General features: G+C 34.4%; 1 protein-coding gene across 8 annotated transcripts in view; it reads left to right on the top strand.

Annotated features, from left to right (window-relative positions):
* ARHGAP29 (Rho GTPase activating protein 29) overlaps positions 1-24087 on the top strand; it is an 82552-nt gene that overhangs the window by 26554 nt on the left and 31911 nt on the right. For 7 of the 8 annotated variants that reach the window (XM_079913554.1, XM_079913549.1, XM_079913548.1 and 4 more), the window contains 7 exons: positions 9587-9721; positions 19254-19350; positions 19717-19789; positions 21938-21986; positions 22415-22552; positions 23450-23514; positions 23941-24051. In XM_079913554.1, coding sequence (XP_079769680.1) covers positions 9587-9721; positions 19254-19350; positions 19717-19789; positions 21938-21986; positions 22415-22552; positions 23450-23514; positions 23941-24051 — 668 coding nt within the window. Of the gene's footprint in view, positions 1-9586; positions 9722-19253; positions 19351-19716; positions 19790-21937; positions 21999-22414; positions 22553-23449; positions 23515-23940; positions 24052-24087 lie in introns of those variants that run through there. The other variant, XM_079913553.1, reaches the window with a different exon arrangement.

The following is a 24087-nucleotide window of genomic DNA, read 5'->3' as shown; positions in this document are numbered from 1 at the left end:
TGGGATCTTCCCGGACCGGGGCACAAACACACGTCCCCTGCATCGGCAGGCGGACCCTCAACTACTGCGCCACCAGGGAAGCCCTGTAGGATTTTTTAATGTGAGTTTTATGATAAGTTTCTTAAGTGTGGGTTTATGAAATTTTCCCAAGTGAGAATGTGAAGCTCGTATTGCAGTAGGTGTTGATGAACTGATTAGAGAAAATTAGTGTCTGCCAAAGAACTCTTTGCCCCCAACAGAGTTAAGATATGTATGCACTGTCTCTACTGTTTTTTTTTTTCTTTTAATTAATTAATTATTTTGGCTGCATTGGGTCTTCGTTGCTGCACACCGGCTTTCTCTAGTTGGGGCGAGTGGGGGCTGCTCCTCATTGCGGTGCGTGAGCTTCTCATTGCAGTGGCTTCTCTTGTTGCAGAGCACAGGCTCTAGGTGCGCGGGCTTCAGTAGTTGTGGCTCGTGGGCTCTAGAGCACAGGCTCAGTAGTTGTGGCACACCAGCTTAGTTGCTCCGTGGCATGTGGGATCTTCCCGGACCAGGGCCCGAACCTGTGCCCCCAGGCAGATTCTTAACCACTGTGCCACCAAGGAATTCCTCTACTGTTTTTATTTACAAAAAGTGGAGAGCTTAATGAGGGAGATCAGAGGACTATGAACATGCTTACTTAGATAGGGTAAGTGATTGTTTTTTTTTTTGTTTGTTTGTTTTTTTTTAGTGATAGTTTGTTGATTCTCTGTCTACTACTTATTTCCAGGAGGAGGTTACCCTGTAGTCTTATATAAGTAGCAGATGTGGAATTTGAAGTTTTAGATCTCCATCTTGTGTCATTAAGGTGCATTATGAATAATTACAGGGCAAAATTTTCATCTTATGTTAAAATGCTGAAGGCACGCAATTATGCATATGTCCTTTGTATTTAAATATAACACTGCAGATTAATGTATGTGCAGTCTAAGTACGAGTTCAGGTTTATGGTTGCCCCTCTGAGGAATAATGTGTTCTGAATTCCAAAGAACACATTCATAAATGTTCTTCTAGTTTATACAGTAATCTTAAACTCTCTCTTTGTGACATACCTTCCCATTCCCAGGTGGAACACCGTGCGTGGAAGTTCAAAATCTGGGAATTTGAAAAGTGCAAGGCTTTTAATTCAGCTAGAAAGAGTAGTGCAAATTGCTTAATTTGTCTGGTACTCAATGCTTGGCAGTGTCCATTGCCGTTATAACATATATTTGAAGAAAAATTGGCAGTTAGTCTAATACTTCTTGTAGCTTTTTGATTATGTAACACTATTTTTTAAATGGATTTTAATAAAAGTTTACTGTTGTGACAGTGGCGGCTTGTTTTTCTGTTTTGTTTTTTAAATAGGCTAGAAAGGAAGATTAAACTTTATCATCAGTTTTAGATAAACTAGTTCTCTCATTATTAAAAATGATTTCTAATTTGAGTGTATCACTTTTAATTTGTAAAAAGGTAACTGATCTCTTAAGTGATAGCTTTTGATGAATTCTGGGTCCTAAATTTGACAGAACTATAGTCAGAAGTGGTATATTAACTTTCTAAAGCAAATTTTATTGAAAGAAGGAATTATGTAAAAATTTTAATGGCATTAAATATTATGTTCTGTTGTGAGAGGGAAGTTCTGTATAAATTTTCAAAATCTTAATTGAAATCCTGTCTTGTGGATTACCCCAGTTTTTTTCCAGAGTAAATGAATATACAGGAGGATGTGTAAATTTATTTAGGCAAATTCCAGTGAGTATTAATTTTACCATTGTTGACTATTACTTAACTTTCACCCTCTATAGTGTGCAAGATATTTTGTGAAATATTGGAAACATTAAGTTGCTAGTCTCAGATATGTCCTCCTGCTATGTTTTTTTAGAAGTAAACCTCTCTAGAAGTGATTTCCAATGGTTACCGTTTAGGAAAAGCTAATATGAATGTTAGTAGTTTATGGCTTAGTGCCTAGAAGGTACAAAATGAATCCTTGAGGAATGAAGTATGAAATCCAGGTAGCTCATTTATTACACATGTGCCAGCTCTTAGGAGATAGCTTTCCTCTTCTGCACTTACCTAGAATGGCTTACATAATGTTACCATTTACAGTAGTTAACTGGTATATTTGATTGGAAGTTAAAGCCTGTTAAATCACAGATTGCAGAGTATACCTGTCATTAAGCTATAACTTCTTTAACCATGTTAAAGTTCTAGAGCCAGAACCCTGAGGTGGAATCCTCATTCTGCCACTGTTTGTATATAGCCCTGGGCCAATTACTTATATTCTCTGCCTCAGTTTCACGTCTGCTAAAAGGAGATAATAGTACCTACATTATTGAGTTGTGAAAATTAAATAAGTTCATAATTCATTTATATAAAGCTCATAGAATAAGTGTTTTAAAATGTCAGCTATTATTATTTTTACAATCCCCAAGTGGCTGGATAACGAAAGCTGCACTTTAGGCTTCATTTTATCCTGTAAATTCAGGAGTCATTACAGAAAAAAAGAAGTGAGTTTCCTAGTGATAAGTTCTGAAACTTTTTCCTTCCTTCTTGTTTTCATTGCTTTCCCAGAGGGGTTAAGCTGAATTAACAAGACTGATTTTAAAAATTATTGTCAGTTTTTTTTAAATCAAGGAAAAACACCGTAGTTTTTTCATTTATTTACATAAGCATTTCCATGAAGTGTTTGCAATATAAACACTGTGGTATTGTGTTAATGCATGAGAACCAAAAAGTGGAACTGGCTAATCTGTTCTCACTTGATAAGCTGAATGAAGCAGAAAATAAATGGCACAAATGAATGAAACAATAAATTAAAATTCAGATTACCATATAGGGATGGTAGATAAACAAGCAAACATTGGGATACAGGAGTTTTACTCTTCTATATAGCTGGTGTTAAGACTGGTTGAACATTATAATATTTGCATATATAATACCTTTGTGGTATAAATTGAATTATTACATTTACAACGTGACTACTATAAAACTTAAAAATTACCTGGTAATTATATGACTAAGTACTATAACTTGATAGGTATAGAAATATTTTTGTAAAATACACTCTTAATTATGATTTTATTTCTAAGTAATTTACTAATTTAGACTTTACCTATAAAATTAAATTGAAATTTAACTTTAATGTCTCTTTTTCGTTAGCCAAAATATTGTGGGACCATACTGTAATTTGTTACTGAGTGTAATTCTGTGTGAGACAACTCTGTTTTCAAAGGTATTTAGTTTGAATGGTTTACAGATTTAATAGTAATAATAGCTTACATATATTAAGACTGTAAAGCAGTTTCATTTCTGTTAATTTATTTGATATTCACAACAACTGTTTTACTGATGATGAATCTGAGGTCAGAGAAACTGAGAGTTTTGTTTATGGTCATTTCAAGCAAGTGGCAGATCAAACATTGGAATTCAGGTTTCTTGCTTTAAATCTATTGTTTTCTACCACACCAATCAGCTACTTACCTTTCTTCTGTATTAGGGAAGAAAAATTACTCTCTCTTTTGCTTTGTTCATTGCTGCTGCTGTTGATGTGGGGATATTTAGTGTTGGTGAAGGAGCTGCCTAAATTTAAAGCTTTCTGAAAAAAAAAGTTCATGAGGCTTTTGCTTCATAAAAATAATTTGAGGTAGCTTTATTCTACCATAAGAAAATAGAACATTGGAACATTTTTACCACTCGTAAAGCGTAATTAAGGGCTTGCTATTTTATAAAGTCCCAGCTGAAGTATTATCAGAATATACTGATGTCCTAGTAGTTGACTCATCTACTCAAATACATAGGAGAATTTATGAATCTTTGTAATTAACGCTTGTTAAATTTAGCCATCTTGTTCGTTTCTGTTGACTTATAGGCTTCAGAGATGTGTTGAATCACAGGAAATTAGACTTATTTATAGGGTAATTTGAGATACTTCTGAAATTTCTTACTAAATAACTCAGTTATTGTTTTCTAGTATTTTGCTTTGAAACAACTTCAGTATCTGTTTATAAGGGCTTCCTTGTAGGAAAAAAAGAATTTCATATTGGTAAAACATTTATGTTGACAATTATTGGAATGTTCTACAGTGATTTTAAAGAAAAATTATAGCAGCAATCCTCAGGACCCGTTATGCTGTTAAAAATTATTGAGAACCCAGAAAAGTTTTTGTTTTTGTGGGCTGTATCTGTTACTATTTACTGTGTTAGAAATTAAAACTAGGAACATTGAAAAACGTATAATAATATGTTTTTAAAACGTACAAAAACACTATAATAATTTTGAAATATGTTTATTCCACATAGTTAATTTCCTTGCCTCTGAGAAGACCAGAATTTACTAACTTGGTTTATTTAGGCATTTAAACCATTAGTATTTTGTAGTTCTTGCTTAATATCCAACCCTGATTTTGAATATTGATGTTGTTGGCACACAAAAATCAAGCTCTTTTGTCTTGAGACCTCAAAATAAGACAAAGTATTTTTACTTAGTATTTCCTAAGTATGTTAGTATCTGTAGATTTTATTGTGAAACATCAGTAGGGGATAGAAATGACTGGCTTTCCTTTCTCTCTCTCTCTTTTTTTTTTTTTTTTGACCACACTGTGCGGGATCTTAGTTCCCTGACCAGGGATTGAACTTGGCTCCCAGCAGTGAAAGCGCAGAGTCCTAACCACTGGACCACCAGAGAATTTCCACCTTTCTCTTTTTTAAGGCAAACATAGATTAGGCTTCAGAAAGAGTATAGCACAACTCGTTATGACATTAGATTCAGCCTTGGTTTTGACAAGTAGGCAGAACTATTACCATAAAATAGCTTTATTTAGTTATATATATATATATATATATATATATATATATATATATATATATATACACTATATATATATAAAACAAAGGATAGACTTTGCAATGCAAAACTGGGAAAAAATACATTTATATTATTTTTTATAGGTATTCAAATTGTATTATTGTCCCAGAAGTTTCTTTCATTTCGAAGCTACTTGATTCTATTTCAGACCTAGTCTATGTTGTTAACCTATTTCTACTTCTGTATAAACTAAAAACAATAGCTGCCAACATTTCTGGAGGGCTTACTGTGTTCCAGTCACTATTCCAAGTGCTTTATGTGTTTTAACTCATTTAGTCCAACAACCCTATGAAGTAGCTACCAATAGCTTCTTTTTTTTTTATAGATGAGGCACAGAGAGGTAAGTAACTTGCCCAAGGTTTATCAGCCATGGAGTTGGAATTCAAATTCAGGCAATCTGTTTCTAGAAACTACGCTTTTAACCAACCACTAAGCTGTATTGCCTCAGCTAAGTAAACCGACCAAACTAATATCCACAGTGATAAAACAGACAAAATAGATAGTGATCATTTAATTAAGATAATTCTTGAAATTACATGCTTACATTTTCCTTAGGAATTAAAAAATTATAAATGAATTTTTAAATTATAAAAGTAATATATGTTTATGGGAAAAATTCCAACAGTACATAAAATTTCTAAAATCTTTTGCCCATTTCTATTTCATTTATTAGACTATTTTTAGAACAGTTTTAGATTTGCAGTAACATTGAGAAAATAGTACAGAGTTCCCATATACTCCTACACCCAGTTTCCTCTATTTGTTAACATCTTACATTAGTATGGTACATCTGTTAGAGTTAATGAACCAATATTTGATAATAATGATATATTATTATTAATTAAAGCCCATAGTTTATTCAGATTTCCATAAATTGTTTCTAATGTCCTTTTTCCCTTCCAGAATTGTATCATTACATTTAATTGTCGTGTCTCTTTAAGCTCTCCTTAGTTATGACAGTTTCTCAAACTTTCCTTATTTTTGATGACCTTGACAGTTTTAAGGAGTACTGGTCAGGTATTCTGTAGGATGTGCCTTTTTTTTTTTTTTTTTGGCTGCCTTGGGTTTTCGTTGTTGCGCGCGGCCTTTAGTTGTGGCGAGCAGGGGCTACTCTTCGTCGTGGTGCAGTGGCTTCTCTTGTTGCAGAGCGCGGGCTCAGTAGTTGTGGTGCCCGGACTTAGTTGCTCCACGGCATGTGACCGCGGCATGTGAGATCTTCCCAGACCAGGGCTTGAACCCATGTCCCCTGCATTGGCAGGTGGATTCTTAACCACTGCGCCACCAGGGAAGTCCCAGATGCGCCTTGATTAGAATTTGTCTGATGTTTTTCTCATGATTAGACTGGTGTTATGGGATACTGAGAAGAAGCTAACAGATGTAAAGTGACATATTTCTTATGTCATTATCAAGAGTAGATGATTTATCACTGTTAATGGTGACCTTGATCACCTGTCATAAGAAGTAGTTGTCAAGTTTGTTTAGTTTAATCTTTTCGTCCCCCTTTCCATGTTGTACTCTTTGGAAGGAAGTCACTGTGCACATGCTTCACCTCCTTGAGGACAAAATATCTATATAAATTATTAGGAATTCTTTTATACAAGAGAGTTGTCTCTTTCCTTCCATTTATTAATTTATTCAGATGTTTATTTGTATCAATATGTACTCATGGATATTTACTTTATACTTTGAGTTATAATCCAGTGCCACTTTTTAAATTTATTGCTCAAATTTTTCCACCTTTGGCCATTGGGAGGTCTTTCAGTTGGTTCCTGTGCACCCTTGGCATACCCTCTTCAGTTTGAGGGTTTTTTTTTTTTAAGCGCTTACTTTCTGGCATTACAAGATGCTCCTAACTCATCTTGTGTATTTTCTGACACAGTCCTAGAACCAGCCATTTCTCTAAGGAGCCCTGGTTCCTTTTATTGGAGAATGGTATTAGAAGCCAAGATCAGGGTGCTAGGTATGTTTGTTGCTACTGGGGCATCATTTCTTTTAGGCCCTTTCACCTGATGAAGAAAAGAAATATATGTATGTGTACTAACCTGTATATATACACACATCTATAAATATTTCTAGCCACCTATATCTATGATAAACTAAATACGAATTCTTACAGAAGTATCCAACTCTAATCTATCACCACATGGATCATTATAGCCTCCTCTCCCTGCTTGTTTGTAAATTTCCATTCCAACAGTGAGATTCCTGGCTCCCACCATCCACCATCCGGTTACCTAGTTATTCACTTCCAGGATACATGTATAGCAATATCAACATTTTTAACCTGAATCTTCATTGAAAACACTTTCTCAACTAGAGTACAGTGCTTATGTTCATTTCCTTTGCCTTTAATCTTATAGACTCCAGTTACTTCCAAAGCTGCTTAAGCCAGCACCTAATCGCCTGTGTTTCTTTTTCTATTATTAAAGTTTTTGGATGAATGAGTTGGATTTTTTCCTGAAGGCACTCTATTCTCTCTCCTTCCATCACTACTTGAACTATTCTTTCTTTACCCCTTCCTGGGATACTCTTTGCCCTAATATACCCAGCTCCCCACCTTGCACTCACCTTGCCTGCTTCTCGTATACTACTTATTTCTCTCTCTTGATAATGCTGTTAATGAATGGAATATTTGATAGATGATAGAATTACTTGTTTTTGTTTTTTATCCTATAGACAGTTTTTCTAGTGATTATCTTTTAACATTTCTGGAAAAAATTGCATAATTATAAAACATTTGTTTTTTAATTTAAATCAGCATCTTACTCTTTTTTTTTGATATTGGGGGTAGGAGTTTTATTAATTAATTAATTTATTTATTTTGCTGTGTTGGGTCTTCATTTCTGCGCGAGGGCTTTCTCTAGCTGCGGCAAGCGGGGGCCACCCTTCATCGCAGTGTGCGGGCCCCTCACTATCGCGGCCTCTCGTTGCAGAGCACAGGCTCCAGACGCGCAGGCTCAGCAGTAGTGGCCCACGGGCCTAGTTGCTCCGCGGCATGTGGGATCCCCCCAGACCAGGGCTCGAACCCACGTCCCCTGCACTAGCAGGCGGACTCTCAACCACTGAGCCACCAGGGAAGCCCTAAAACACTCTTTTAAGAAATGTTTTTGATTGTTTTTTAAGCTCTTTCAATAGGGAGACAGTATTAAGAGCTTAGCTTCTAGAATTATACTCTCTGGGTTCAAATTCTGACTTGGTAAACTTAGGTTTGCCTCAGCTTTCTCATCTGTATGATGGAGATTTAAAAAATCATCTACTTAATAGAAATGATGTGAAAATTAAATGAGATAATAGGTTTTAAGTGCTTTTAACAGTGCCTGGTACATAGGAAGCACTTAATAAATGTGCTATTGTTAAACACTAGTGCTATGTGTAAGGTTATAGAAGTGAACATTACATCAGAGTATTGTATTTCAGGTGGTTGTCTTTTCAAACTTTTGAGGATTACTTCAGGGTTTTTTAAAAAATTATTTATTTCTTTGTTTTTGGCTGTGTCGGGTCTTTGTTGCGGCACGTGGGCTCTTCATTGTGGCGTGTGGGCTCTTCATTGCAGCATGTGGGCTTCTCTCTAGTTGTGGCACGCGGGCTCAGTAGTTGTGGCATGCGGGCTCAGTAGTTGTGGCGTGTGGGCTTAGTTGCCCCACGGCATGTGGGTATCTTAGTTCCCCGACCAGGAGTTGAACTCACGTCCCCTGCGTTGGGAGGCGGACTCTTTACCACTGGACCACTGGGGAAGTCCCTACTTCAGGGGTTTTACAGGTTAGGATGACTATACTTTCTGGTTTGCCTGGGATGGTGATCCAGGGATATGCCTGTTTGCTGGCATGATTATGAGTAGTACCCACCTTTTCTCTTGCTAGAGTATTTTGGTTTGGAAGATAAATTATATGGTCACCTTATTTCCAGGGGTTATAAAACATTGTCTGTGTCCCTCTGACCAGGGCTGCTGTAAAATGGGTAGAGCAGACTAGGGCTAGGCAGGTAGGGACTGGGAAAGAAGCACACCTAAGAGAGCAGTACTGCTCTGTTTCAGCTGCTTGTGGCCAAGGTGGATGTGGGCCTGGTATAACCAGATTTTGATTTTTCAAGAGTAGGCATAAATCTGGAGCTTTTGTAATGATCCCCCAATTTTTCATCATTGGCAATTATTTCAATTTTTCTAAAAAGTAGAGAATTTCATTGAACCATATAAAGATCTATGCATTTTATTGTATGTAAATTATATCACAGTTTTAAAGATGTGCAGGTCAGGTGGTGGTCCTTATATATATGCCTGTGAGTTGCTCATTTCTAATATCTTAATGCAAAGAGTCAATTCTTACATAGAAACTTAACATGTAAGTGCTATTTAATATTAGTTAATATATCAGGCATTATAGGGCTTTAACTCTGTTACCATATATATTAAAAAGTATATTATAGTAAAAACTGTAAGACAGGAAAAACTTGTAAAGTTGCCCCAAGGGAAATCTGGAGAGCACATTTAGACTGAGAAAACTGAAAAAGGTAGTGCTAAGTTGACCATGACTGTGAGTGACTTTGAAATCTTTAATGAATTAAAATGATTATGGATTTTTGAAGGCTAAATAAATTGCATATAATTGCAGTAGTGAAAATAAAAGTGAACATACAGTAGGCAAAAGTTGTGGAGCCGCTGCTTCTACCTGAAATGTGCTTCAAAATGGTTGATTTAACAAATTAAAAAAATTTTTTTTTTCTTAAGACTGTTTTAAAGAAGTCATTCATATACGTCTGGACGAACTTCTTCGTGTTTTAAAGTCTGTAATGAATAAACATCAGAACCTCAATTCTGTTGACCTTCAAAATGCTGCAGAAATGCTTGCTGCAAAAGTGAAAGGTAAGAAAGATAATATTAGCAGTGGGTTGGCATGGGCAAAAAGGATCCAGGTGATACATTTTCGTTTATAATGGTTATAGAACCATCTCTCTTGGCATCTATATGATGTGTATCAGTAGGAGTTATATACACTTTGGTATTTAAATATCCCCACTGAATCACACCTAAAATTCTCTTTCTTTTAAAAATTAAAACTTTATTTGGCAGGAAACACTCTAAAAATGCTAACTGAAATGAACTGAACAACTGTGGTTTACAATTTTTGAGTTTTTGAAAGAATGTATGCTCTTTTGAAGTAGGTTATTAGGGTACAAAAAGTCTTTGTTATCTGAGGACAGTTGGTGCTGGAAAATGGCCATTTGTAGTTATTCCACTTAAAGGAGGGAGACAAATGGAGAAAAAGAAGACTTAATTGGGACCTTATTTTCAAATGTGGAAAAATGAAACTAAAATTGGAAAATAAGTTTATCATATATGTGTATGTATATGTGTATATATATATGTGTGTGTATATATATTACATGTGCTAAAAGAAGTAAGAATTGGGACATTATCCTTTGAAGAAATGATTTGCCACCAAAAATTGTTAGAATCTGTTATCCTAGGCTGCATTATATAAAGATTGAGGGTGAAGATTATATAAAGATTGAGAAGAATGTGACTGGAACTAGGAAGTTCAGTTAGGAGATTGTTAGAAATAATGGGCTAGATGAGGGTTAATAGTCTGATTTAAGGCAGAAGCTGGGGTGTGGTAGTCGTGGAATGTGCTTGTCACAGGAGAGGGGATGGCTGTTGAAGAAACATAGGACAGGTTGAATGTTAGGGATTAAGTTGAAGTTTGGAGTTGAGCACGTGGACTTGAGTGTTGTTGGTCTGTGGGTGGTGATGCAAGAGGATGACACCAACTCAGAGTGTACAAACTAAGTAGAGGACTGAGTATGAGATCCCAGGGACAGAGGGAAGATAGAGGAACCTGAAAAACACTAAAGAAGTAGGGAGATGATCTGGAGAAAGATGTTATGGAATTTTAGAAGTGTCATATTCTAGGAAGTGATTGTCAGTGTTAAATGTCAATCTGATAGGTAATATGAATTAAAATGTTTAACAAAAGTGAGTCACCATGGGTTGAGTAAGGAAACAAAAGGCTTCTTTGGGCAAAGGGATTACCTGTCCTGAGTCTCAAAGGTCAGGTGGGCATTAATGGGGTTAGAGTGGGGATTGGCACTGTGATAAAGGGTGCTTGTGTGAGAACTCTGGATGTGAAGAACAGGATGTGATTAATGAACATACTCACATGTAGAGAGGGTAAAGGGCAAGTGTCAAGGGGATGAGACAGGAAGAGAAAATAAAAACCTTGTCAATAAAATATAGTCCATATACTTAAGAACTGCCTTCCCTACTTTTTATGTAGATTAATCATGTTTGCATGGTTCTCTTTTTTCTGTATTTCAAGCACTGAAAAAAATGTAGATGGCTTCAAAATGGATAGCTTCTGTCGTGCCTCTTAAAAATGCTTAGTAACCAAATTTGTTTTAAAATAGATTGTTTGTAAGTGCAATTTAACTTAAGTTAGGGAAATTTGTGTCTGTAGATAGTAAAATTTCCATGCTTGGAAATAGCACCACAGTTCATTCAATTGTTGTCAGTAGCTATTGTGTGCAGTCAGGATGTCCTGGGGAAGGAGTGTGTCTGTTGATGTCCACATTCCAGAAACAGACTTGAAGAAAGTGGCCTCTCAGCTGCCTTATAGATCTTTTTTTCTTTGAGGTAAAGCAATCTTTTGAGTATTATTTCCCTCTAAGACTGTCTTTACTCTTGGAATTATTGTTACGATTTTACTTTTTTGTTGGATGAAATTTTAAAACTTACTTTGTTGTTGGGGAACTTACTCTGTTTCAGTAGGACTCCATGATGCTAGAAAACTTTAAAAATTGTGTTTTCTTTGGTGTAAGTTTAAGTTTTTAAATAAACCACCCCCCATCTTATTGTTGAGGCCATGTAAAAATATCATTGATAACCCAAATGAAAAATATTCAGTAACGTGGAAAATTGATGTCAAATTGGAGCTTATTTAATTCTTTCATTGAATGGTAATTTTGTTTTCAAACCCTGGAAAGGCAAGGGGGAGGTAGAAATCATTTTTGAATGTCTATCTTGTGGCAATCTGAATGTCTTGGATACGCTGTCTACTTTCATGTTTTCAAAAAACTTACAAAGGTACATTTTGACTTCTATATTAAAGAGGAAAACTTAAAAACTATTGTATATTATGATCAGAAAGCTGTCAGGAATGTGATCATTTTGTCTTAACCTCCTAATTACATTTAAAAAACAGTGGTAACCTGACTTGCTTTGGAGATCTTGCAACTGTCAGATGCATTTTGCAAACATACCAAACCATTAAAAAATAACATATACAGAGTGATAACTTTAGATCAGGGAGGTATAATCTTATTTGTGCTGCTGCAGGTTTGAATGCATGAAATCTATCCACTTCCTATGCATAATAAGAATAAGTGCGTTGGAATAAACTTGGGATCTTTTAACATCTCTTATTTTTTATTTTAAATGTAGAATTTACCTTTTAATAACTTTAAAAGAAGAATCCTTAGCTTTTCCCCATTCATTCTAATAGTGATTTGTATTTCCTGTGTCTCCTCTTGTTTCCAAGCAGGAAGTTCAGTCTTACAAAATATTTGCAATATGGTAAGAGAGATACAGCTTATTTGTGAAGTAGATGAAGGCATCGTAGCTCTCAGTAATTTATTGTGTACTTAGTATTTGTGTTTTCATCATTTAGAAGTATTCTGGTAAATCTTATTTGTAATATAATTTAAAAGGACCATTTTTAAGGTTTTTCATGATTTGTATTTTGCCCTATATTTAAAATTTGGAAACAAGAAAGAAAAATAAGCTTTAATTATGCATCCAAAATTGCAGATGCCTCATGTTTTCTTTCTGTTTTGAAGCTTTTTTAATAGGCAATTCATTCACGTGATTCATAGTGCAAACGGTATAAAAGAGTATTCAGTGAAGTGTCTTTCTACCTCAGACCTTAGCCACCATTCCTTTCCCTAGATAAGCAACAGCTATTACTGGTTTTTTGTGTATCTTTCCAGAGACATTATACACATATAGAAGCAAACACAATATGTTCTCTCCTTTACACAAAGGGTAGCATTCTGTTCCTTGCTCATTGTTCTGAGTTATCTGTATATAAAAAGTTGTCTTCTTTTGTTGTTATTTGTTTTGTTTTTTCAAAGCTGCATGATAATCCATTATACTGATGTACTATAATTAATTTAACCAGTTCACTACTAATAGATGTTTGGATTGTTTCCAGTTTTTTTGGTTACAAACAGTGCTTCAATGAATAGCCCTGTATATTCCTAGGTGGGTAGTTACTGGAACAGAGCGCATGTGCATTTATATTTTGTATATTGCTAAACGCCCTCTGTAGAGGTTCTGTCCTTCTCATAGCCGTGCTGAAGAAGCTGATTTCCTACCCCTTTGCCAGCAAAGCTGGTTACCAAACTTTGTTATCCAATCTGATAGTAAAAACTGGTATCTCAGTATAGATTTGATTTGCATTTGCCTCATTTTGAGTACAGTTGAGTATCTTTTAATATGTTGCAGTCATTTGCATATCCTTTTATGTGACTTGACTGTTTATTTTTTTCTTGATAGTTGGTCTTTTTTTAGTATTGATTTATAGAAACTTCATATAAGTGAAATTAGCCCTTAATTTTTGATATAAGTTGCAGATTTTCTTTAGTTTGTTTTTTTATCTTTTGATTTGCTTATGGTATTTTGTTTTATTTTGCATTTCTATCTCAATCTTCTATGTGCCTTTTTTTTTTTTTTTTTTTTTTGCGGTACGCGGGCCTCTCACTGTTGTGGCCTCTCCCGTTGGGGCCCAGCCGCTCCACGGCGCGTGGGATCTTCCTGGACCGGGACACAAACCTGTGTCCCCTGCATCGGCAGGCGGACTCTCAACCACTGTGCCACCAGGGAAGCCCTTTTGTGCCTTTTGTATGCTTTCTGAGTATTAGGGAAGGATTTCCCTGCTTGGAGATTATAGTAGCATTCTCCACTGTTTTTTCTTTTAATGTTTTCATGGTGTTATTTATTAAATTTAAATCTTTGATACATTCTAGAGTATCTATGTTTCTAGCTAATTTATTGAATAATTCATATTTTCCCCATCGGTTTGAGATGCCATCTTTATCATAAACACACTAAATTGTCACATATATTTATTTCTGGACCTTATTCTGTCCCCTTGATTTGTTTAGTTATGTGCCAGTACCATACTGTCTTCATTGTGGTTTTATAGTATGTTTTAGTGTCTGGTTGGGGTAGCTTCTCTTTCCATTACTCTTTTTGTTCAGGTTTTTATTTTTCCATCAAGATTTTTGAATTGGCTTGTCTAGTTCCAAAAAATACCTATTGGTATTTTGAGGGTGATTTGAGTTAAATATGTAAATTTATAAATTAATTTATAGTTAAGTTTATGAATGTATAAATTATAGTTAATTTATAATTAAATTTATAAATAAAATTAAGGAGAATTTATATACTTAGCATTTTTATCTGAGAATATGGTATGCATTTAAGTTCTTCAGGTTGTCTTTTTTTGTTTCTCAGAAGCAATGTGAAGTTTTCAGTTTATAAATCTTGTAGCTTTTGTTTTGTTTTTCTCCCTAAGGAATTTTCCCTGTGCAAATGGTGAACATTTTCTTCCATTATATCTTTTAATTCGGTGGTTTTCAAACTTTGGCTTTTGATTTATGACATCGAGTTAGTGAATTGTAACCAGCATTTTAAAATATGAAAGAGAATAGAAAAGAAAAATCAGAGTGTAACACTCATTGTATAAGACTTAAGGATATTTCAGAAACTTTGTAGGTGTTATGTAACTGATAACTATTATGTGTATATGGTATACTTGGTCATGATGTGATATGTATTTCTTACCGAAGGTTGTGGTAAAACTGTTTGAAAGTTGCTGTTCTAATAGGTTATATGTATGAAAGCTATTCATGTGTTTTCTTAAAGAGATACTAAATGTGTCTTAGTGCTCATTGTTGTGACTTAATAGGGAACCCAAGGGAGACAATTATTTAAACTTTAAGCAAAATCTTGATTTGATTTCGAAGGTCAGCTAGTAGAGGGGAGAGAGTGGAGACAGAGAGGCCACTTAGCAGGTTGGTAAATAGTCCAAACTAGAAGTAAAATATGGCCTTTGAACTAAGTGTCAATGGGAATGGAAAGAAAGAAAAAAAAGTTAGAGGCATTTTGGAAGCAAAACTAATGAGCTAAGGAATGTACGGAAGAGAGTAGGCTTGAGGGGCAGAGTAGATAGGAAGAGATGAGAGTTCAGTTTAGTACATGTTGAGATTGCAGTGCTGGTGGGTAAAGATTGGGAAATAGGGGGAGGAATGTATCAAACAGACCATCGAAAATATGGGTCTGGAGCTCAGAGGGTAAAACTAGACAGGTAGTTTAAGGATTCATTCCGTTAAAGGTATTGAAAGTGGATGAGATTCTCTGGGGGTAATGTATAGAGAAGAAGGCCAAGATGAGAACTGCCGGCTGAGTGGAAACAACTGTATGAAGCACAGATCAGATGTAGAATATGGGGGTGCTCATGTTTACTAAATACCAAGCACTGTACCCTAGGTGTTTTACATTTGTTTTCTGAGTTGTTCCTTTCAGTAACACGCCATTTTACATATGGGGAAATTGAAGTTAGGTGATGTATCCAGAGTAACATAGGAAGTGGTAAGGGTCAGATTTAAACTCAGGTTTGAAACTCTGAAGGCTTGCATTTTCTAGTTGCTATAATGTATTGCTTCTAAGCAAAATGCTTCAAGATAGAAGGAAATGGTTAATATTTGTATTAATAATAGCTGACATAATATATTGAGGATGTACTTACTGTATGCCAGATGCTGTTAAGCTCTTTACATGGATTACCCATTAATCTTCACAGCAAATTATTATTATATCGACTCCCATTTTGCAGATAAGAAAGCTGGGACATAGAGTGATTTGTCCAAGGTTGCATACGTATGAAGTGGTAGAGTTGTTCAGAGTTGCAGAACAGTGAAGTAGGATGAAAACTTAGAAGGAAAAAGACTTCCAAGTTTGACTAAAACAGTTGGAGGTTATTGTTGACAGTGTTGTTCAGTGGTATTGAGTGAAAATAACTAACATTTATTGAGCATTTTCTATGTAACAAGCTCTGTTCTAAGTTCATTAAATCTTCACAGTGTTTCTCAAAATACATATTATTATCCCCATTTTATAAATGAGGAAACTGAAGAACAGAGCAGTTAAGTTACTTAACCTCGTTAAGAGGCAGATTTAGGATTTAACCTAGGCAGACTGGCTTTGGAACCCATCCTTTTAACCAGGGGTGCACAAACTACTACCAGTGGGCCAAATCTGGCCTGCTGCCTGTTTCTGTAAATAAAGTTTTATCGGAAACAACTACTCTTATTTGTTTATGTTTGGCTACTTTATACAGAGTTGAATAGTTGCAACAGATTGTGTAGCCTGAAAAGTCTAAAATACTCACTATCTAGCCCTTTACAGAAAATGTTTTCCAACCCCTGCTAACCATCAAACTGGATGAAAAGCCAAATCCTGGTGAATTGTCATTATCTATTTATAAAGTTTTAGTAGTAAAGAAATGCTGAATTAGATAGGATGGTAGCTTTAAGAAGAAATATGGTAAATTTAATTTTTTTCCTGTAGAAAAGATTTGGGTATGTTGTTAGTAGCACAAGAAAAAATGTCCGTTAGTAGGAGATAGTGAAGTTATGAGGGAGGAGTAATGGTGGTAAGGGTTTTGGAGAATGCGGGAGAGAATGGGAAGATTTATTATTGGAAAGGAGCCAAAGACTTTTCTTTGAAACACTGGACAGGAGCAAAAAAATGAAAGGATATTAGAAGTATAGAGCTGTTAGAGCTGTTTTGAAGTAGAGGCAAGAGCCGTAATAGGAATTTTCATTAGATGGCTGTAACCTCATTTGAGTAGGGATGAAGATAATGATTGAAGATGGTTCAAATAATTGTCTTTTTACGACTTAGAATTATTTCACTACTTACAGTTATCTCACAGTCATGTTTAGTGCTTTGAAAAATACATTTATAGGAAAAGAAGAATAATTATAGGATTTTGCAAAGTGTTATAAAGTATTTTTTTTTTAAAGTCTAACAGGTTAAAGTTGGGAAATAGGAGTAGGCTTTACATTTTTGCTGGTATTACATTATAAATTACATTTAAAGTCTACTTTCAAGTGCAGTTTTAAAAACAGCATTATCGAGGTATAATTGACTTAAAATAAACTGCACATATTTAAATTAAGGGTACAATTTGATCAATTTTGATATGCATACTCTTGTGAAACCATCACAATCCAGGTAATGCATGTCCCTTTGTCATCCCTCCCTCTGTGCCTCTCTGCCACCACCTTCACCAATATTTATATGTTGTGTTTTCATTTTCATTGTATTCAAAATACTTTCTAATTTCCCTTTTTCTTCTTTGATCCATGGTTTATTTAGAAGTGTGTTAGTTTCCTAATATTTGAGGATTCTTCCAGAGATTTTTATAATTTAATTCCATCTAGTCACAGAACATACTTTACCTGACTTGAATCCTTTTAAACCCATTGAGACTTGTTTTATGGCCCATAATATGGTCCATCTTGGTAAATATTCAGTGTGTGTTTGAAAAGAACATGTATTTTGCTGTCATTGGGTAGAGTGTTCTTTAAATGCCGGTCTCATCAAGGTGGCTGATAGTATTGTTGAAGGCTTTCACATCCTTTACTGATTTTCTGTCTACATGTTCTGTCAATTATTGAGAGAGGGTTTTTGAAATCTCTGGCTGTAGTTGTGAATTTGTCATTTCAGTTCTATTAGTTTTCGCTTCATGCATTTTGAAGTTGTTTGTTAGGTGCATAAATGTATAAGATTGTGTCCTCTTGATGAATTGAATCCATCATTATAAGATGACCTTCTTTATCTCTGGTAGTTTCCTTTGCTTAGAAATCTTTGTGTGTTATTAGGCAGTAGGCTTGGGGCAGTTGTAGAGCTCACCATGTTTGTTTCTTGTCTGTTAGGATTTTTGTTCTGTGTGGACTGATAGCTAATGTCATGAAAACTGCTGTTTCGTATATTTTGTACAGATTTCTTTTAGTTGTTTCAGATATATAAGCCTGTTTTTCCATCTTGACCAGAGCAGAAATCAAAAAATATTTTTAAAATTATTTATGGCGGTTCTTAAGTTTTTCTTCTTGTTTGTATCAGGGATATTTAGAAGAATCTGATTAAAGGTGTGGACCTTACCCCCTCATATCTACAAAGGCGTGTAAAATCTTGGTTGTAATTTCATGAGGCTTCCAGGCTTAAGGTTTAATTCATCCCTGCTTAGGAATCCTGGCTTTCCAGGAAACATTTTCAACCCTAGTTGCACATTAGAATCACCTGGGAGAGCTTTTGAACAAATATATGTGCTTCACCAGGCCTCTGAAATCTGAATCTTTGGTGGTGGGACTCACACTTTGTTTCTAAAGCTGCATAAGCAATTCTGATGTGCAGACAAGCTTAAGAACAACTATGTTTTAAAACAAAGGATAGCTTCCTCTCCACTTGGTTTCTCTCCTTCCAGTTATTGGCAAGGATCCTAGGGAGGGTGGGTTACAGGGAGCCGGTTGCTCCTTAAACTCAATCTCAGTAGAATGAGTTACTTTAAAAAATTTACCTATTCAACCCTCAGATTTTGTCTCTGTAGATTGTATCTGGGCTTTTAACAAAGGTGCATACAGATGAAGTTATGATAAGAAACCTTTTTCAGTTATGTTTCATAATTTTAACAAAATGCAAAATGTTAGACTGTCCCTGTGATAAACAAAAGACAGCTATGTATCAATTAAAATGGACCTCAGAGCCCAAGACCCTATAAGAAATAAGGATATAAATAAATAGGAATTTAAAAATTTTAAAGCTTTGTGTGTTTTTAATTGGTATGCTTTGTATATAGGTTTTATGCTATGTCAAATGTATATGTGATTTCAAATATTGGTAATTTGTAGTGGAAAATGTACTTCATATTGACTTAAGTGACTTAAACAGTGCATTTAGCTGTTTTTAAAAAATGCTGTGAAGCAATAAGCAAGAGAAAAAAATACGGAGCACTCTTAATGAGAGAAGGCTGGTGTAACATGGACTGCGTGACTCAAGATCAATTGATTTCACATTGAGTCACTTTTTAGATGTGTCAAATTATGTAATGTGTGGAGCAGTCAGGTTGGAATGCTGGCTACTTTTATGCAAGGTGATTCTTTTGTATGATTTCTTTAATGAACATCGTATTTATTTTGTGTATTAGGCTTTTCAGTTTCTGAATCTTCTAATGCTTCTAGTAGTAATGATGGATTTTTAAGGGATTAAATGACTTTGTATAAAAGTAGTTTAAAGTATTTTCTCCTCATTTATTATAACCAACTTTTCCTTAAAGCTGTGAACTTCACAGAAGTAAATGAAGAAAACAAAAATGATCTCTTCAGAGAAGTGTTTTCTTCCATTGAAACCTTGGCCTTTACCTTTGGAAATATGTAAGTAGAGGACTGTCATTTAAAGAAATTAGGGCCTAGATGTCTCATTGAGAGTATGTCACAATAATTTAGTACATACATGCAAAGTAAAGTATTAACTAGCATGAAATATTATCACAACTTCAGAAAAGCTACATTCTGTGTTGCTTTACTGGTGTATTTGGAGTTGTTTATAGCTGTTTAGAAGCAACATCCATTTGCAAGTGACTATGTGGTTTATGTGGATAGATTCCTAGCAGTTTATTTCTAAGGTTCTTACTTTTAAAAAATTTAACCTAGATGACATGTTGAATGTAAAGCTTGTGACAGAGCAATGTCATGACTTGTTTATTTCCATTTCTTTTTTTTTTAAATTCCCCTGGATAGCCTGACAAACTTCCTCATGGGAGATGTAGGCAATGATTCATTATTGCGACTGCCTGTTTCCCGGGAAAGTAAGGTAGGCCAAGTTTGTATGAAAGCAAAGATTTTAATGTTTTTAACTTAATATTTTAATAATATCCTAATCTTAATCTCAGCATTAGTCTTTGATAGTTGTTTAGTTTAGCAAAAAAAAAAAAACAGCTCAGTTCATTTTAAATATGATAAATTATGGTCAGTTTCTGGACCAAAAATTTAATTGTACTTTTGAAGTGGAACCATCATTTAAAAAAAAACATAGCTGGTAATTTTATAGTGTCTTATGTAATGAACCTATATGTCTATGGTCCAAAATTTTAGTAAGTAATTCATAGCTGTTTTTCCTTCCTGACATTGTCGCAGATTTTAAGACTGGTAGAAAAATGATGCAAGAAGTAAAGAGGGTGTTAATCTTTTCACACATCCTACAGTTTGTTTGTTACCATGAAACACTTACTAACAGAACTGAAGGTCTGAATTCTCCCTGAGAGCATCCTTATAAGTATGTTAGAGAATTGGGGTTCTGATTCCTAACTGGAAGAAAAATTGCTATGAAATAAAAGAGCATTAGGAATGTATGTAGAATATTGCTTTAAAGATTTATACTAATTGTAGTAGTAATATTTTCATTTGACTAAAATTTTTTCACCAAATGCAAGATATTTAAACAAACTGCATTAGGGACATACGTTGATCATTTCCTGTTAAGGATTTCCAAAAAGGATTGGAATCCAAAAGGATTTCAACAAATATTTGGAAATGTACCAAGTACCTGTTATTATATCAAAATAATATAAAAACTACAGATCTTTCTTAAATAATACAAAATATGAATGACTATTTAAGGCATTTGTTATATGTACTGTAGTACTTAGAAAACAATTGTGACTACTTCTGAAGTCATCCATTTGGTGACTGAAGGACTAAAGGAGGATAGTGTAGAAACCATATCAGAATGATGAAGAATTTTAAGATCTTTAAATATTTTGCTGTTATTTATGATTTTTCCTCAATTTCATATTTTCAAGCTTGCTGCTAATTTAGAAGGTGTAATAAAACATTATATCAGTGTAAAAGGGGTCTGAACAATTTAAATTTTAGGTGTAAATCATATCTCCTATTCGTGTACTTCTGTTGTGCACATGTATACTAATTCTTAATAGGATAATACTTTTTCCTTTTTGCAGTTTTTAATTTACCCTAGAAATTGAAATCTAAAAATCCATGATGATATACTACTAATAAAATTACTTTGTTCGATGAAGAGTTTTGAAAAATATCTTTTAAAATAATAGTTGCCATTTATTTAATAGTGCTTAATAGATAACCATGCACTGTGCTAAACCTATATCATCTTAATCCTTAAAATAGTCTTATGAAGTAATGTTCTTATCCTCATTTTATAGAAGGGCAAACCAAAGTTAAATGAGTATAAATACATAGCTCAGTGTTACACAGCTACTGAGTGATAGAGCTTGACTTCAAACCCAGGTTTTACTTGATTCCTGTTGCATTGAATTCCTTCATACTCCGTATTGCCCAACTAAATATAAACTCTCACAATTTCGGTAGGTAACCTTTTCCTGCACTGTCCAATAAGGTAGCCACTTGTCACATGTAATTCATTAAATTAAATTTTTAATTCTCATTTAAGTTAGCCACTTTTCAAATGCTCATATAGCTACATGTAGCTATTAGCTACCTTACTGGACAGTGCAGATATAGAACATTTCCATCATCATAGAAAGTTCTGCACTAAGCTGTCCAGTGGACCTTCAGAGACAGCTTATCATATAATGAAATGGTAAAAGATGGCTGAAAGAGAGAGGTCTTTGTCTTCTATTTAGATAGCAGTCTATTTAGATTGCTTCTATAACTTGCTGACTAATATTTTTGAGATCTGCAGAATTTAAAGTTTTGAATGGATTCATTAATGTTAACTAATGCTGTTAGTAAACAATGAGGTTATTCATTCTTGGACCTTGAGAACTGCTGTTGTAAAAAGCTATATAATTCTTATTAAATGTTCTGGCATTTAAACAGATTTCTCAGGCCCTTTGAGTTCTAAATGCTTGAAATTCTTTAGTAGGAATTATGTCAGAGTAACAAATGAGAGTGAAAAAATTTTGAAGCAAAGTTCTGTTATCTTCTGCTCTAATCTTAAATTTGTTTTCTTCCGTGTTTTAAGTCTTTTGAAAATGTTTCTGTGGAATCAGTGGACTCATCCAGTGAAAAAGGTAATGCTTGAGGTACTTAAAACTTTAGTCAAACTTTTTACAGTTACTTTTGATAAATGTTTTGGATTACTTAATCTTTCCTTGCTTAGTAACCTAAAGTATTCATTTCAGACATAAAATGAATGATGTGTGAAGTTTTACATATAAAACTTAAGGAAAAAAACCTGCTAGAGTAGATAGATAATGGATGATAGAGACTGATCAAGAATTATATAGGGCTTGTAACTTGATGAATAATAGAAATACATATTTATTAAAAAATATAATTTAAAACTATTTTCAGTTTAAACTGTGACCCTTTAATTATGAATTTGTCACATATTTTTAACCAGTTTTCATTGAAGAACATCTTAGTATATGAATGCTTCTTTGTTTAGAGTTATGAGCTCATATTTAATGTATACTTACCTTGATATTTTTATTTTCAGGAAGTTTTTCTCCTATAGAATTAGACAGCATGCTGTTAAAGAACACTAACTCTATAGAATTGGCTTTGTCATATGCTAAAACATGGTTAAAATATACCAAGAACATAGTTTCATGGGTTGAAAAGAAGCTGAGCTTGGGTGAGTTGCCCTTTAGGGCATCTGATTAACTTTGGAACGTAAGAACTGAATTGTTTGTGATTCATGTTCTACAGACTATAAATAATATGATTCCAAATTAGTAGCTCTTTCATTGTAGTGTATAAAATCATTGCCCATTTTTCTCTTCTTAAAATAGGAAAGACTCTTCTTACAGTAAATATACTTATTGAACATTGATGTGGACCAACCACTAGATCTGGGGGCACCAAGACAGATAGTATACTGTCTTTGCCTTTAAAGAAGTCATACTCTAGTGGGTGAAAAGAAATGCAATCAGATAATATGGTTAAAGGAGACAAAAACAACAGTAGCTGTCGGATCAGAAGGCAGTGGAAACATATAAGGAACATCTTAATAGCTAATATTTTCCCAGTGTTTTACAGTTGACAAAATGCTTTCAACATCCATTATCTCATGTAATCCTTACCAAAACCCTGGGAAGTAGGCAAGACAAGATTATTATCCCCATTTTACAGTGGAGGCAAATGAGATGGGTTTTGCCTAAGGTCAGCAGATTTGCCTAAGATCATATAGTATAGGGTATGTATAGAATTTACCCAAAGCCTATGCTCTTTCCACTACATTATTTGCTTTTAATAGGGAATGCCCATCAGATTCACCTGAATAGCCTTAGAAATAGATAATACACAGGCCTAGGTCCCATTCCCCAAGAGAAGTGAGATCTAATCAAGTGCGTTTTGAAAGTTTCCCAGTTGATTTTGATGAGTACTACCAATTAAGAATCATAACTTCATATCATGTTGCAGATTAGTATTTGTGATCACTTTTTAATTGGGGGATTACAAATAATTTTAGAGTATGGGAGGGGAAAAATAAGTTGAATTTACCTTCTGATGCCTTCTTTGACCTTTTCAGAATTGGAGTCCACTAGAAATATTGTCAAGTTGGCAGAGGCAACTAGAACTAACATTGGACTACAGGTAAGTGGTCAGTGAACTACTAGGGTCCTCTGCCAAGAGATTACTCAGATGAGCGCCTTGCAAAATCAGATTAAATTTTGTACTTAACATAGGAAAGAGCTTACATGCTAAATAACCTTTTTACTGACAAAATAAAATCTTTTTAAACTTATAAGGATACCCATTATGAAGAAACTAGGAAATCCACAGTTTTATATGAATGTTGATTAACTTGTTAGCTACTAATTTTGCTAACGAGGTTTAGAATAACTTCGTTAATTTTCTTCAGTATTTTTCTCATATGGTCATATTTATGAATAGTCATTTTTCTGAAAAAAATCTAAGCTTAAAAATTTCTCTTTTTGAAGAAGTTTGGTGGGGGTGGGGGGGATCTAGAACTCTAGTACATTTCTATTGGAAAATTTACTTTTCAATTTTAAATTCTAGGAGTTTATGCCACTGCAGTCTTTATTTACCAATGCTCTTCTTAATGATATAGAGAGCAGTCACCTTTTACAACAAACAATTGCAGCTCTCCAAGCCAACAAATTTGTGCAGGTAAAAATTTATAAATACAATGTACTTAAAAAAAAA

Source organism: Stenella coeruleoalba (assembly GCF_951394435.1).
Source record: "Stenella coeruleoalba genome assembly, chromosome: 1".
NCBI classification, from domain to species: Eukaryota; Metazoa; Chordata; class Mammalia; order Artiodactyla; family Delphinidae; genus Stenella; species Stenella coeruleoalba.
This window is presented reverse-complemented; position numbering and strand designations above follow the sequence as displayed.